The following is a 14,919-nucleotide window of genomic DNA, read 5'->3' as shown; positions in this document are numbered from 1 at the left end:
AAATCACTACTGCAATGGAAAGTCTTAGCCAATGTGTATAAGGGGCTGCAACCAACTCCCTTTATACTATAGATCTGTCTGCAACTCCCCAGCCTCAACCTGTCTTTGCATTTGCTTAAACCTACTCCTGATCCAGCATGAAACTTGACCTACTAAGGACATTGTTGCATCTAAATTTTACTTGTATGTCTCGTGCTCTGTATGTCTTTCTGCATGAGTATTGACCTAAATGGATAATTAGAGACCAGAGATGCTGTGCACAAACACAAAGCTGAAAAGCAGCTGTCAACTGTTCAAAGGGCCTTAAATTTGGATGAAGAGATGAGTACTGCTCCGTACTCATGTCCCACGTGACACCTGAAGTTTTGTGACGGCAGGATTCTCATCCCATATATATTTGCCTCTTAAATCTTTGCCTGAAGAAGGACAAGTGGTGCAGCCCTAATAGCATCCCCAGGAGCAGAGGAAGAGAAATTGCAGCTACTTAGTCCCCAGAGGGAAGTCAGCTTGGCCAGCTGAGAGTAACAATGCAGAGCACAGTCTCTCTAAAGCACGAGTGGACTCCAAAATGTGTCCAAGCTTCATCAAGAGAAAGCTTCCTCTGAACTGCAAGGAATGCTGTTCATTGTTGAGCTGTGTTGGTAAACACTGCTTGTAAGAATTCCCCTGCTGAGGCTTCCTCAAGTTAGAAGCTTGCTCAAAGCCTGGCTATGAGAGGGGAAAGCAGATTAATTCCGATGAAGTTTAGACATTTATCTGGAGTGTCTATGCTAAGGCCTTAGTGACCCCAGGGCCCCTGCAGCATATGGAGAAACACAGAAACCTCCAGAGGGAAACTCAGGTGCTTTACATCTGCTCTGAAAGAGCAGAAGGCAATTCAGAACCCTGAGGACCTCTCTTGTCTCTTAACGCTCTGTGTTTCAATCAGGATATGAGGGTTTGTAACCTGGCTTACCTAAGGCAAACACATCAGGAGCTTGGTGTCTGTGGTTAAATGCTACAAACCACTCTGAGACCTCTGTGTTGTATCACTAGCTGACAAATGTTGTGTGTTCTTACGATCATGACAAGTAACCAAAAAATCATTTCTGCTTGTTTTAAATTTGGTTCCTCCCTAGCAGCACTTGCAAATCTTCATCTGTTAGCCAGTAGTTTATATGAATTAGCTCATTTTCTACTAAAACTATTATGGCAAATAGGAACCATTAGTCTGCTTGTCTCTGACACTCAGCTCCAGCTCATGTAGCCTAGTGTCATGAATATTGCCTGTCATTTGTCATCAACGTTACAGCATTCATCAAGATATTCAGAAATGTTCAAAATGGTTGCATTTGTCCATCTGTTTATAGCTCCACACAGAGTGAAAACATTAGCCATGGTATGACTACTCAGGACTCAATGTGCAGTAGCCAGCTTTCTAACAATTGTTAAAATATGTTTTATTTCCTCTGCCTTTACACAGAACTAAAACCTGCCACCTGCGCAGACTGACAGCTATTAGCGTTAGCCTGTGCATGGCAGAAGCAGCCTCATTAGCGTGCCTCACCAAAGGAGGCGGTAAGCAGCTCCTCAGGTATGCGGCATTACACACTTATAAAATGCCTGACAGATTGGCTTCCCTTTCTTTCTGATGGCTTCTCAGTATTATAAATATTTTTTCTGGTGAAAAATAATGAAGGCAAGGGTGTGTGCCTGTTTGCCAGGACTGTGTCATCTGCTGTCACTGTCAGCTTGCGGAGGCACATGTTTGTTGACTCTGCATTGTTGCTGCACAAATACAGATCTCATAGCCTGTTTCTGGGGGCTGGGGGTTGTAGCTTTAGCTTCAGATTATAGACGTTGGTCCAACTGTCTGCCTCACAGATTTGAATTAATAAATTCAAATCCAGAGTTTTTTTTAACTTTATGCATCCTGGCTCGTATCAGCAATAGCGTGGCCAGCAGGACCACTGATTGTCCCCCTGGACTCAGCACGGGTGAGGCCTCACCTCGATTACTGGGTTCAGTTTTGGGCCCCTCACTCCAAAAAGGCCACTGAATGACCCGAGCGTGTCCAGAGAAGGGCAACAAAGTTGGTGCGGGGTCTGGAGCACAGGTCTGATGGGGAGTGGCTGAGGGAACTGGGGGGGTTTAGTCTGGAGAAGAGGAGGCTGAGGGGAGACCTCATCGCCCTCTACAAGTCCCTGAGAGGAAGGTGCAGAGAGGGGGGGGGGGGTCAGGTTCTTCTCCCAAGTAACAAGCGATAGGACAAGAGGGAATGGCCTCAAGTTGCACCAGGGGAGGTTTAGATTGGATATTAGGAAAAATTTCTTCACCAAAAGGGTTGTCAAGCACTGGAACAGGCTGCCGAGGGAAGTGGTGGAGTCACCATCCCTGGAGGTACTTAAAAGACCTGTAGATGTGGCTCTTAAGGACATGGTTTAGTGGTAGGCTAGGCAGTGCTAGGTTGACAGTTGGACTCAAGCTTAAAGGTCTTTTCCAACCTAAATGATTCTAAAATTCTATGATTTTCATTAGAATTCCATTTTTACTGTACACCCATGTGACATCAGCTGATGTACAAAGTAAAGGGACAACCACCTCAGTGCAAATAATGAAATGTTTAATAGATCTGCTATTAGCAGCACATATCACTTAAAAGGTTTTATGATTTCATCAGCTAATGGCACTTGATGTGGAACTGTCCTTCTCTGAACTGGCAGTTTTGCCATCTCCTTTCAATGTAGTCTATAGCAGAGAAGATAAATGTATTTCTTCCCTACTACATATGTTGAAAACTTCTGTAATGTGTTTAGCATCATGTGTGGGACCAGAGCTGCTCAACCCAGTTCTATTATTTAGTTACTGATACCAAGCAGAAATTAATTTTTCACTTAAGTGGTGTTACAGTCAGAGGAAGGGGAAAGGGAAGAAATATCTATGAACTTGGCATGCAAGAAACTCAATTTTGTGTTGGCAACTGTTAGCCAAGATAGGTGACAGTGACACTGAGTCCTACTAGCTGTGTATTTCTGATTCTACAAAAAAAAAATATATGCTCACCCTAGATTCATTTTCTGGTCTCTTCTTCCTCATTTACATAAATTGCAATCCATACATTGGAATACAAGTGGTGCTGCTTGCGGCAATGCAGAACCATGTAGTAATTACTGTATTCCAGCTGAGCTAATGAGTTTGTATCTCCATGCCATCCTCTCCTGACAGTGGACTAGTTTAATAGTTATTTATTTTGACTAATCTCCCATAAAGGCTGTTCCCCCTAGTCTCCTCCATTATGTGATTTAGATGGAGAATCATACTAGTGCTTGTTTTTTATTATAGTCGTTATGGAACATTACTGGAATCAAATTAAATTTAGACATATTAAGGAGTCTGGCACAGTAAATACTGCACTTGTGAAGTTTGGGGGTTGAGGGATTGGAACAAAACCTGTTTCTCCAGCACCTTCCCATGTTCCCAGCTAAATAAAGCAGAGGGCAAACCCTGGGCTGCCTATCTGCAGCACTGTTTGTTTCCCTCTGTTAGAATTTACTGGGCAGTGATGAATAATTAAAGTTCTCCTTCCCACAGTTGTTACCATTTGAATAAATATTCCCACCAGTGGAAGGGATTTGGGGTCCCTGCGTTTCGCTCAGCATAGAAATCTGCTCATGGCCGCCTGCTGTGCCGCAAGCACTGCCACATCTCTCCAGCTTGCTGCTGAGCCCACCCCAAAAAATGCTACTTGACCTTTCACCTAATTCTCCCTCAGCACCCGTGTGAGCTGCCAGGCTGCTGCTGGTTCTGGGAGAGACCTCTTCAGCCTGCTGCCCTCTCAGGGAGGGCTGCCCATTTACCCCCTGCTCATTAGCCAGAAACTCGCAACCATAAATAAGGCCAGTACAGGTCAGGGGAATTGCTGGGGAGCAGCACCTGCTTGTTTCAGATCTAAATTTGACAACATGGTATTAGTAATTCAGTCCTGCTTCTTACTAAGGCTCATTTATAGTTTATAAAGGGTTAATGAATGATTAATAGCTATTTTAATGCATTTTAATTAATTGCTGAAGAGGTCAATAGGTTGTTTAGAAACATGGCTTGTAGCCATGTATGACATCTTCTATTGTGTTCATAACTGCCTGTCATGCATACAGTCTAAACATGCTTTATATTCTCTATTAATAATGTATTAACCCATTGTAAGGCATTTAGAAACAGTATCTCAGGATGGGCTGAGACCACTAATTCTTATTCTGATTTTGCAGCTTTTACCCATATGAATGGTGCATTGACTTCAAGAGCGCTGATCCCGCTGCCCCCGTAATCTGTGATCCTGCTATCACCTGCAGCGCAAGGGGGACCAGGTCTGAAAGAGGCCTTGCCTATGAACAACAGGCAAAATCTGGAAAGATTTTAAAAGCTAAAGTAACTGGATCAATCCCAAGAAAAACAGTTGAAGTAACTGAATTAGAAGTTTCTTCCTGCAGACCATCCCATTCTTTATATATATATATTTTTTTAATTTGAATATATATTGATTTGTGAGTGAATGGGTGGATCATGAAACTATGGTCCTGAAGAATTACATGGCAGAGCAAGAGGATAGAGGTCCTGTCTATGAGAGTGAATATCTTACCTTACTCCACGCAGGTGCTCTGAAAACAGTAAGCTGCCACAGTTGTAAATTCAAGCCCCAACCTGCCTCCCAGCTTTCGCTGTGTCTGGTGGGATACACCGCCTTGATACTTAACATCACGAAGGCTGGCCAGCATGTTAAACAGCCAGCCAAGTTCCCTCTCTTGTGTATTCTCTGCCTGCTTCTGCCCACAGGCACAGATGATGGATGTACTTGACCCTGCAAGGGGTGTTTGCTGTGTTATGCTAGCAAGGCCGGTGGAGTTAGGGGGCAGCTCACATACGCAAATGGGATTGAAGGCCACAGACTTGATGAACGTATTTCTTTTCCTACTGCAAATGAGGAGCCAGGACATCTGGTGGTAATGATCTAAATGCACTTTTATCCCATTGCAACACAAACGTGAATTCCCAGGTCACCTAACTCCACATCATGTAATCATGAAAGCAGCTATTAGTGGTGAGGAAGATAAGTAGCAGAGGCTAGTCCCATATGTTTGAAATCATTCTTTGGTCTCTGGTACAGATAATGGCATGCAAAACCAGGTACAAAACAGCCATGGAGACTGAACTGTTTCAAGGCAGCTCTAGGGTGGTTGTTCGGTGACAAGAACTGGGAAGCCAGTGAAAGAAACACCTGAGTAAACATTTTGGGGACTGTTGGGGAACTGGCAAGCACCTTGTGATGTTCAAGTTCTTTTTTCATGGAAAAAACAAAGCAGACAGTTAACAGTTTAACCACTACAGGTTTGGTACCTTTTTTTTTTTTTTTTATAAACTGTTTCATGGCAAAAGAAGATAGATAGAGCACATTAGGTAACTGCAAACTGGAAAGGAAAAGGTGCTGTGACAACCTGAGAACTGACATCAGCAGGAGCTCAGGCAAGTAGCCTGGGTGAGGATGTCCCAGGACACAGAGCTCACGGGCGACGACAGATGTGACACTGAGACTACCCCCCACTACACAATGCAGTTCTGTGCTGAGGCAGCTAGCCCTGCTCTGGATAAACTTGCTTAGGTATTGCTGGCCATGTAACGGTACGTTGATGTAGCTATGCCGCAGCTAGTAGGCAGGTGAGCTTGTCCAAAACTACTCTGGGTATCCCTGCCCTGCACTGATGCAGAGGCATCACGACTCATGACTTGGCACATGCTCTCACTGTTTCCAGAACTCGGTTTCCTCATTCATAAGATGGAGGCAAATATACCAGCTGATGTCAATGGGCTTCTACAAGAAATAATGAAATATTGACCACATTTCAGCAAACTTGCCATAGATTGAACTCCAGTGAACTAAAATTCAACATGAATTTTTTTTTTAGTTTAATGATCTGGACACTAAACAGGCTTTAGTAGAGTGAATTTATTTGTATTAGCTTACAAACATAATAGCTGCATGGGTAATAGTGCTGGATGATCTATAGATTCCCTACCTGTTAAGCAAGTTGTTCAATTCTTCTACATCTGCCTCCCTTTAACACTCCCAACCCAAAACCTAGTAATTGTATCTGAATGTTCCCTTCCAAATAGCAAAGAGAAAGGTCATAAAAGACCAAAAGTGGTAATAAATTCTATATTCACATGGAAAGTTGTTCTTCTCCCCAACCTCCAAATCACAAATGGAATGCAGTTAAAAAAAAAAAAAAAAAAAAAAAAAAGCAGATCAAATATTTATGTTGCCTGCAGTCATACTGGGGGTCTTTCCAAGAATGGCTCATCCTGATTTATGGTCAATCCTGATTCAAATGACATGAGAAAACTTACAGCATAAAATGAAGTCTGGCCATATTTGGGGAGTGAATCATATTTGAAAATAAACCTCTTAAAGAGAAAACATGATTGTGTATATGGAGTGCAGGCAATCACTTACTGAAAATTATTATTTTTGTTGTTTTTTCTGCACATTCAAAGAGAAATTTCATATGAAAAATTGTGGGAAAGTGTTTTGATTACAGAGCGGAATATAAAAGCAAATTTAAAGATTAGACTCGGTTTGCTTTCAGATGACTATATTTGCATATATGAAGTATGATTTTAGTATTTATAAATTAAATATTTTCAGGTATAACTCAAGTTCTTTCACTGGGAAAAGATGGGTTTGGAAGCTCAGTGTTAGCCTTCAGTCTGCACTTGTACATCAAAAAGGCATAACTATACCAAAAGAGCTCTGACTTTTAACCTACCACAATTTCTCATGGGGATAAATTTATGCTGGAATTAATGTTCCCTACGCTTGTTTAGCCTTTTCCTTTCCTGAATAAGAATAAACCATACTGCTATAAACACTGTTTTACCGTTTTATAAAGATTTGCATTAGGGTTAGGTTTGTACTACCTGAATAATTCTAAAATAAAGTGGTTTAACTCCTATGCAGAAAAACATAATGTAAAGAAAGTTTCTTAAAACTTCTCATGGTTAAACAAGAATGTGCAGAAAAAATACTGCCTGATTTTGTAGAAAAAATGAAAGCATTTGGAAAAGAGTGAAATCCTTTCATTATCTAAGGTGGTTGTCTGGTAAGTGATGCAGAATAATGCTATGTATGACAGGGAGTTCTGTGGGGTGGCTTTTTAAGCAAGTAATCTGTGTAATACAGCAATTTCTTTTTGTAGATGTCACATTCTTCTCCTGTAAGCACAATTGGCTGCTAAGATATTGCCTTTAAAAAGAAATTGCAATTAAATAAGGTGAACCAATGAGGCAGAATCTGGAATTATTTGCACCTTCAGGCTTAAAACTGTTTATTTGGATTAAAGCCCAAACCCAACATTACAGCCTGGAATCCAAGGTGCTATTCTCTTTGAAAAACATTATCTTATCTATTGTCCTAACCAAGAAACACTTTTTTAAAAAGGCCTAAGTAGTAAGGTATTTTAACTCATTTCTCTTTTAAAAAGAAAGGGGGAGGTATTTTTTTTTCTGAACTACGACTGTATTTTGAGCAGTGCTTTTCCTCACATGAACTTTCTCATCCAAAGGGTGCTGCTTCCTTTCATATTAAACAAGATAAGACTAGAGGAATGATTGCTTCCCTTATTCCAACAACATATTCTTTTTATCTCCCAAGGGTTAAGCGTTAACTAACACTCCATGTGCTGGAAAGCAGAATTCGTAGTGTGGTACAAAACCAGTTACAACATCCCACAGAAAAGGGAAACAAGGGACACTAAAGGTTGTGAGTCACCAGGGTCAGGAAAAAACACAGCAAGGCTTGTAAGGAAGGGTTGCTGAATCTGCCTTTGATGTTTTAATTACGTTTTTTTTTTTTTTCTGAAGTGTTGCAATCACCCACAGAATGTCTTAGTTCCAGTGTTTAATTTTTTTTCCTCTGTCTCGTTTTTGGCATCATCTATGCCAAAGAAAATACAGGCATAAAAATGTATCGCATAAAGGAGATGATCTAATCATAAATACAGGAGCCTCCCATGTCACAGCTTAGGTCTGTTTATGTCTCCATATTTGCCTCTTAGGAATAACCTGTTCACTCTTACAGGGTCACAGAGAAATGAGCTCTTTGCTGGTACTGGCACGTGTTATTTGTTTGCAGTTTGTCAGTCATGCCTTCTCTTCACATGTAACTGGGTTTTTTTAGCAGTTTGCTGTCTTCTCTCTTGGATGGGTGCAGCTTTCCTACATATTGTTATTATTCTCCTTTAGAATCCAGGTTCAATAAGCAAACCATCATGACTATTGTTTCACTTTCTGTGAACAGCAGAAAGGAACAAAGACTATTCAGATGAGGCTGAGTCCTGAAATCTTACACAAGATTTACTCAAGCAAGCTCCTAGAGATCTATGAAAGTCCCAGAGGTCTGCGTTTGGACCAGTAAAAATTATGCCACAATTAATTGTGACACAACTGAGGGGAAAACCAGTACAGGCTGAGGACTGTGGGGTAGAAACACTGTGTTGCACTCCTTTATCAGGTTAGAGAGAGGGTGGAGATGGTGAATGGCTGATGAGTGGTTTCCTTAGATAAACACAACAAAAATGTGCAGAAATTTCCATAAAGCTGACACATCCACAACTCCTGTGCATGTGCAGGACCTGCAGTAAACACAACTGTCCTGAATCAGCTCAGCAGGGGAACCAGGCCCGGGAGGGGAAGAAGTCTTGTTTCCATCTGACCTCCCCAAATCCTGAAGCTACTTGCAGAGGAGCCCTAGGGGTATTTTAAATCCCATGACACTATGACATAATTGCATCAACACCAATTTTGCATGGAACCTAAACTGTGACAGCACTATCTTGGGGGTACTAAACCCCCAGGGCTGCTGTCCTCTGGAGGAGTATGTAGTCTGTGTTTCCAACACCAGAAACAATATATACGTCTGGATGCTCTTCTGTATTTCACTCTTTTCCCCTTCTTCAATCCTTTGCTGTTGGTTCCACAGAAGGGCAGTGTCCAAACAATGAGATGCAGTTGATAGATGTGAAGGATAGGGTTGTTTGTTGTTGCATTTTTTTTTTTTTAAAAAAAAAAAAAAGCTTTATAGAAGGGATAGCTGAATGGGAACCTCAGTCTGGACCCTGTAAAGTTCAGCCTGTCACCAGCCTTTTAAGACTCGATAAAACAGTGTTGAGTATTCAATGTTTCTTGCGATTATGGTTCTTATCCTGTACCTGTGAAGTGTCTGTGCTTGGAAATCTCTGAGACCCGGCTTCTAGTGCATCAGAAGGAAGCTGCCAGCAAAGCACATGTGTATCCTCAGCTCAAAGTAAGAAAAGTTTAGACTAAGGTTACTTGCTGTGAGAAAGCAACTTTAAGATGAAAAGAAAAAGTGAGCAGAAATGAAAGTTCAGGACTTTTGTTAGCAAAGAAAGGTTTTGTGTTCTTATAAGAAGTTTAATACAGCACTGCTGGTTGACAACTATGGTTCTCTGCTGCACGGTGATTCTTCCGTTACTTTTTGTTAGTCTCTGTTAGTTAGCTGCTCTGTTAGTTGCTGCTTGTCTTGAGATTGGCTGTGATTTAATGGCATTCTTCTAACCTGACTGTTCATGACAGATTCCTCAGCACTTCAGAACAGTTAAAGTACATTTAAAGCCCTGGAGGTTTCTTTCTGTCTTTATTTCTCCCCAAATCACAGGATGTCCAGACTTCGCACCCAAAAAAAGCCATAGTGTTGGAGTGCTTCCAGGAGCCTGAGAGCTGCATTTTAGTCGGGGCGAAGAAAAGACAACACACTGCATGTAGGCATACCCATTAACAATAGGCAATACTCTGTCTCTAAAAGATGAGCATTTGACAATTGACTGCACAATGAAATGCCACCTGCATACTTGTACCAAGATGGAGCACTTCATGCTTTTGTCCCTGAAGCTGCACCTGGAGCCCAGAGTGTGAGGACTGAATACACCATGCAGATCTCCATCTGCACTATCTCATTTGCTCTATGTTGACAACTCGTATGCTCTTCTAACAGAGTAGCTGTTAGCACCACAGAAATTCCCTTTCCATTGTCACCTTACAGAAGGGTCATAATAATAACTGCACAAACCTCTTTGGTCCCGTCTGACTTGGCTCCTGATGCCTGCTGTTGTTGTCTCTGTTTTTCAGCTCGTCATGAAGTTATCACCAAAGAGATCCTCGAGCTGGATACATGGGAGAACCAGTGGAACGTGGTGGCCATCAACGTCCTCATGCACGACAGCTATGATGTTTGCCTTGTTGCTAGGCTGAACCCGCGGGATCTTATCCCTCCTCCCCCTGATTTAGTGGACCAATAGAAGTTCAGTGATGCTCCATGCTTCCAGATTCTGCAGAAACTGAAGAATTTGGAGAGACAAATGCTGCACTGGCTCTGGATGACAGTTGAGTCCCACAGAGAGGAGCCGGCAACACATGCTTAAGGACAGAATTGCCTTTGAGCTGCGCTTCTCAGATGATGCTTGATTTGCTAGTACTGATACTCTGGACTTCTGCGATTGAAAGTCAAGGCTGCCCAGCCTTTGTGTGTGTCTCTTTGTCTTTCATCTGGCTGTGCGAGCTCCAGTGCTGGGTGCAGCCTGGGCTTCTGGGACCCTTTACCTCACCGGCACAGTGGCAGCCCAGGGCTCATTTCACAGCAGAGCACAACATGTGATGGAAAGCTCTAGCGAGGGAAATCCCTCCTTTGCTCTTCAACCCACCTGGGTCTACTAAGCTACCGAGGAAAAACCAGTCAAGCTATATCAAAGGGCCAGACTGTACTGCAGGAGCAGAGGGAAAACAGAGAAGAGCCTTTGTTTGTTTTAAACAAAAAACCATTAGCCAAGGTTCATTAGCCAAGTACACAAGCTACTGCAAATATTATCTAACTCACAGACAGGACAGTCAAAAGATCCTGTCTTTGCCAACAGAGCTGAGCCTGCGCTAGTAGAAAACTATAGTCTTTTGGCAACAAGTCACAAGTGAGCCCTCCAGCAGTGTCTGTACCAAAGACAAGAAGAATCTAAATTTTCACATAGACCCCACCAGTTGCAAGGTCTGGTGTGACCAGAACCTTAAAGCTCAGTTAGAAAACTCTCTTACTTTAAGAGATGGAGAAGGGAATGTAAAGTAAAAAGAAATAAATGAAACCAGTATTATCTGCCTATCAGCTCTGCAGCTACAGGAAAAGGATAGATGTGCTAAACAATAAATATTTATATAACAGTAGCTGGTTTTATAGAAGATGCTTTAATAAAGTAGCATAAGATAAATTCTCTACCAACAGAATTGGCTGTAATCACGGGGAAGAGGAATAATTCAAACAGTGTTTCTTAAGGCAGTGTTAGCCTTTATAGGACTTGAAGACAGTAAGTTAGAGAGAAAATTGTTACCAGTACTGCTATCCCATTTGAATTACCAATAACTATTCATCAGTTCTCTGGTGCCTGCCTTACAGCATATCTGTCTGTCCCTGACTGGGCAGTATGGACAAGAGAACTGGAAATCTCAGTTGTGCTCTTGGGCCAACATTGCAAATGGTAGTATGCTGCAATGCAGAGTGAGTGTCAGAGGCAAACACTAAGAGAAAACTATGATACAGTACAAGAACTATCATTGTCAGCAAGAAGTTGCTTTTGAAGGCTACAAAAGCAGCAACAAAACTGGAAGGAAACAATTGACAAATGAGGGAATCCAGAAGGTAGTTCATCTGTAGTTATTTGCAGGATTTACACCTCAGACATCTCCATTTTCTTTTTCAATTGCATTTTAGTCTGCAAAAGTGCCAGCTCTTTTTTGTTGGGTTTTTTTCTTTGCAATGCTTTATGGCAGAGAGGGGTGGACAGGATGACCCAAAAGCCCTTTCCCAATTCTGACTTTTTTGATTCATGAACTATTCTCTAAAATATCCAGAGGGAATATTAAACTGTCATATAAAAACAATTAGCAGGAAGGTCACTGAAGTTTACCTGATAATTATAGTAGGATATTGAGGACTGCTCAGACAATAAGGGAGTTGGTGGGGACAAAACTAAGGAAAACATGTAGAACAGGAGTAAATCTGTGAGCCTTACAGCTAATCTCTTGGCTCCCTTTATGCTTCCCAAGCAGAATGAGTGTCACAGCCTAGACACACGCTCTTGCGTTTGTATCATTTCTGTATCATCCAGTCATTCTTTTTTCTTCCCATTGTTCATATGTAGGTCATCATCTGTCTAGCACAGAGTTGTGACAAGCATGAACTTCAGTGGTACAAATCAGCAACCGGTTCCTAGAGTAACTGCTGTAACCTAGTAACCACTCTGGTCACTAAACACGGATATAGATATAAGATCAAGGAGGCAAACTCTGCTCCAATATGTTTTTAAACAAAATCAGTAGAAGATTCTTCCAATTAACGATCCAATATTGGAAACTTTTTAGAACTTTCATTGTTAGTGCAAAGTAAAGGTAATCTTGTTCTAATTTCTCTACAGAGCTCTCAAGGCAGCTGGAAGCAATGCTCTTGAGCATCAGTTAAGTGTTTCCGTGTGAAACTCCAAATTCTGCAACTGTATCTACTGATTTTGCTTCTTTCACCTTTTTTAAGAAAGAATGTTTTAAAGGTTTTCTTTGTCTTTGGTCTCTGCTCTGTGGTCTACTCCTGACATTTAAAGCCTGAGTTAATCTACTGAATTTCACTCTCTTATTTCAAGGGCAGAAGGGAGACTTTTGCAGGATTTCATTAGTCATATTTGAACATATGTGTAACACAGCTGAGAGTCTTCTATTAAACATTTATTCCAGTAGTGAGCTGGCTGTTTCTTTCCCACTTCATATGTTTTCCTTTTTAGACTGATATTTAATGAGCTGGACGGAAGGAAAGTATGTATTCTGAGAAGGTCTGTCTCGATAACCAAGAAGAGTGGTTGCGTATGTTTTATATACTGGCCATGCAATCAGCTAGCCTGAGGTGTAGCTGGCAGTTAACAGTTTTTACTTCGTGCACCGTTGGCAAGTGACCTGCCTTCGCACGCATCATGTTTCCTGCTGCCCACGGGCTCTGACTCTTGAGCGGGTACTCTTGTGTGTCTGTGTCTCCCAGTTTCTCACCTAGTCCGAATATCCAGCACTGCATATCAAGCAAGGAATTGTTTTCTTCTGGATTAAATATCTAGAATGGGGGCACTAACTTCTTAATTTTGTGGGGGCCCCATGTAGTTCATGGTTTGCGCTTAGGTTGACTACAATTTTTAAACCAATACTTGGAAATGAAAGCTTGATGGAGGAAGGAAGGAAGGAAGAAGCAGAAAGCATACTTATTGAGAGGTATAGATCTCAGCCAAAACCCTTCTGAGAATATATGAATACTTCATGTCTGATATGTCCATGGGTAGTCCCACATTGCTGGGAAAGTCCTTAAGAGTCTTAATTTCTTCTGTTAAAAATCCTGATGCAAAAATAAATAAATAAATAAATACAGAATATGCATTCTCCAAGCTTGTGAGTTTCACTGAAATAATAGTTTACTTCAGCCCCTTTCCATCTGAGCAGTGGTTAGCTGAGCGTTTAATCAAGGCTGTCTTGACATCATCCATAATTCTAAAATGCAAACAAAGCAGCACTGGCAAGCTACCGACTATTTAAATGAATGGGGGGATTATTAAGCAAAGGCATACACTTCAGTTTCACTTGAAATGCTGAAGTACATCACTAGTTGCCAAATATGAAGAAAAATGTTGGAGAGGTAGCTGGTCACGTGGCACACAGGGAGTAAAGCAAAAAATGAAATGCTATAAAAAGCTAATTGAAGCTCTCCATTTTTATCCCCAGCTAATGTTTTATTTTGATAAATAAATGTCCATGTATAACTGATTTCATAAGGATCCCTGTAGATCTCTCATCTCTGTTTTCACACTTGTGGTCATAGGAACTGCCCACAGATGTAAACCATCAGGCATCTGACCATCCACCCTCACATACCACTGCTGTGACTGCCTGTGGCTCAGTCCCTGCCCATGCCAGAACACACACACACATTTTACATGGGCGCAATATTGAAATTTATGGGGCAGTTTCTGTATTGTGTTCCAGCTGTATTGTGCCACTCAGGAAGCCTTGATTAGCCAACAGAAAATTGTCTTGGCGCACAATGAGCTGTCAGCCCCTCTACCAGCACTCCCAAGTGTGCTCCAGGTAAGGGGCTGAGGGAGCATCAAAACCAAGAGACTGGCAATAGAGATGAGAGGTGCTCCCAGAATGCTACAGCATGCAGCAGCGCCAGGATGGGTGGAACGATTCTCCCCACCTCTTCCTAGGGAGGGCTCAGATGTAAAAGGGTTTGGCTCTGGATCTTTATCTTACATTTTTTCCTCTACCTGAAATCTATAATGAGATCCTTGATCACCTGAAAAGCAATGCTAGAATAATACATATTTTTTTAAAATGTTAAAATATATTCATGAAGATCTATACTGTTTTTCTGCTGATCTGGAAGACAATGACATTCTTTTAATAAGCTGTTTACCTAGTGATTGCTATCTTATCTACAGTGATGGTCTCTTTCACAGGCTGCTCTCCTAATGGATTACGTAGCTCTCTGAAAATTTGTTTCATGAATCACAATGCTTTGAATCACCAGGTCAGAATTTCAGTTACTATTTTGCAAATTTCTGTGGCTCTCACTACAGTGTTTCAAGTGGACTCTAGCTTCAGCTTCAAAGAAAAGCTATTTCACCCCCAGTTGTGCTCAGCTGGAGCTGGTATATTTGCAATTTACTATCATTTGACATGTAGAGGTTGAAAGCAAAGGAAATATTGGAAAATGGCTAAAATATACATAGGATCTATGTGGAAGTACACTTTCCTTCTTTTCTTGGCGAATGTCTCCTCTGTGTTTACTGCTCTGCCCTGATG

At 41.6% G+C, this 14,919-nt stretch overlaps 2 protein-coding genes across 6 annotated transcripts in view; one reads left to right on the top strand and one right to left on the bottom strand.

Annotated features, from left to right (window-relative positions):
* MGLL (monoglyceride lipase) overlaps nucleotides 1-4,807 on the bottom strand; it is a 115,281-nt gene extending 110,474 nt beyond the window's left edge. Inside the window, exon 1 of one of the 2 annotated variants that reach the window (XM_074836799.1) lies at nucleotides 4,616-4,807. The gene's annotated coding sequence lies outside the window, so the exon portion shown is untranslated. The remainder of the gene's footprint in view (nucleotides 1-4,615) is intronic. The other variant, XM_074836793.1, reaches the window with a different exon arrangement.
* Nucleotides 1-13,502, top strand: part of KBTBD12 (kelch repeat and BTB domain containing 12) — a 57,300-nt gene extending 43,798 nt beyond the window's left edge. For all 4 annotated transcript variants that reach the window (XM_074836790.1, XM_074836788.1, XM_074836787.1 and 1 more), the window contains one exon: nucleotides 10,174-13,502. In XM_074836790.1, coding sequence (XP_074692891.1) covers nucleotides 10,174-10,343 — 170 coding nt within the window. In that variant the 3' untranslated portion in view covers nucleotides 10,344-13,502. The remainder of the gene's footprint in view (nucleotides 1-10,173) is intronic.
* The last annotated feature ends 1,417 nt before the right edge of the window (nucleotides 13,503-14,919 follow it).

Source organism: Strix aluco, chromosome 11 (assembly GCF_031877795.1).
Source record: "Strix aluco isolate bStrAlu1 chromosome 11, bStrAlu1.hap1, whole genome shotgun sequence".
NCBI lineage: Eukaryota > Metazoa > Chordata > Aves > Strigiformes > Strigidae > Strix > Strix aluco.
This window is presented reverse-complemented; position numbering and strand designations above follow the sequence as displayed.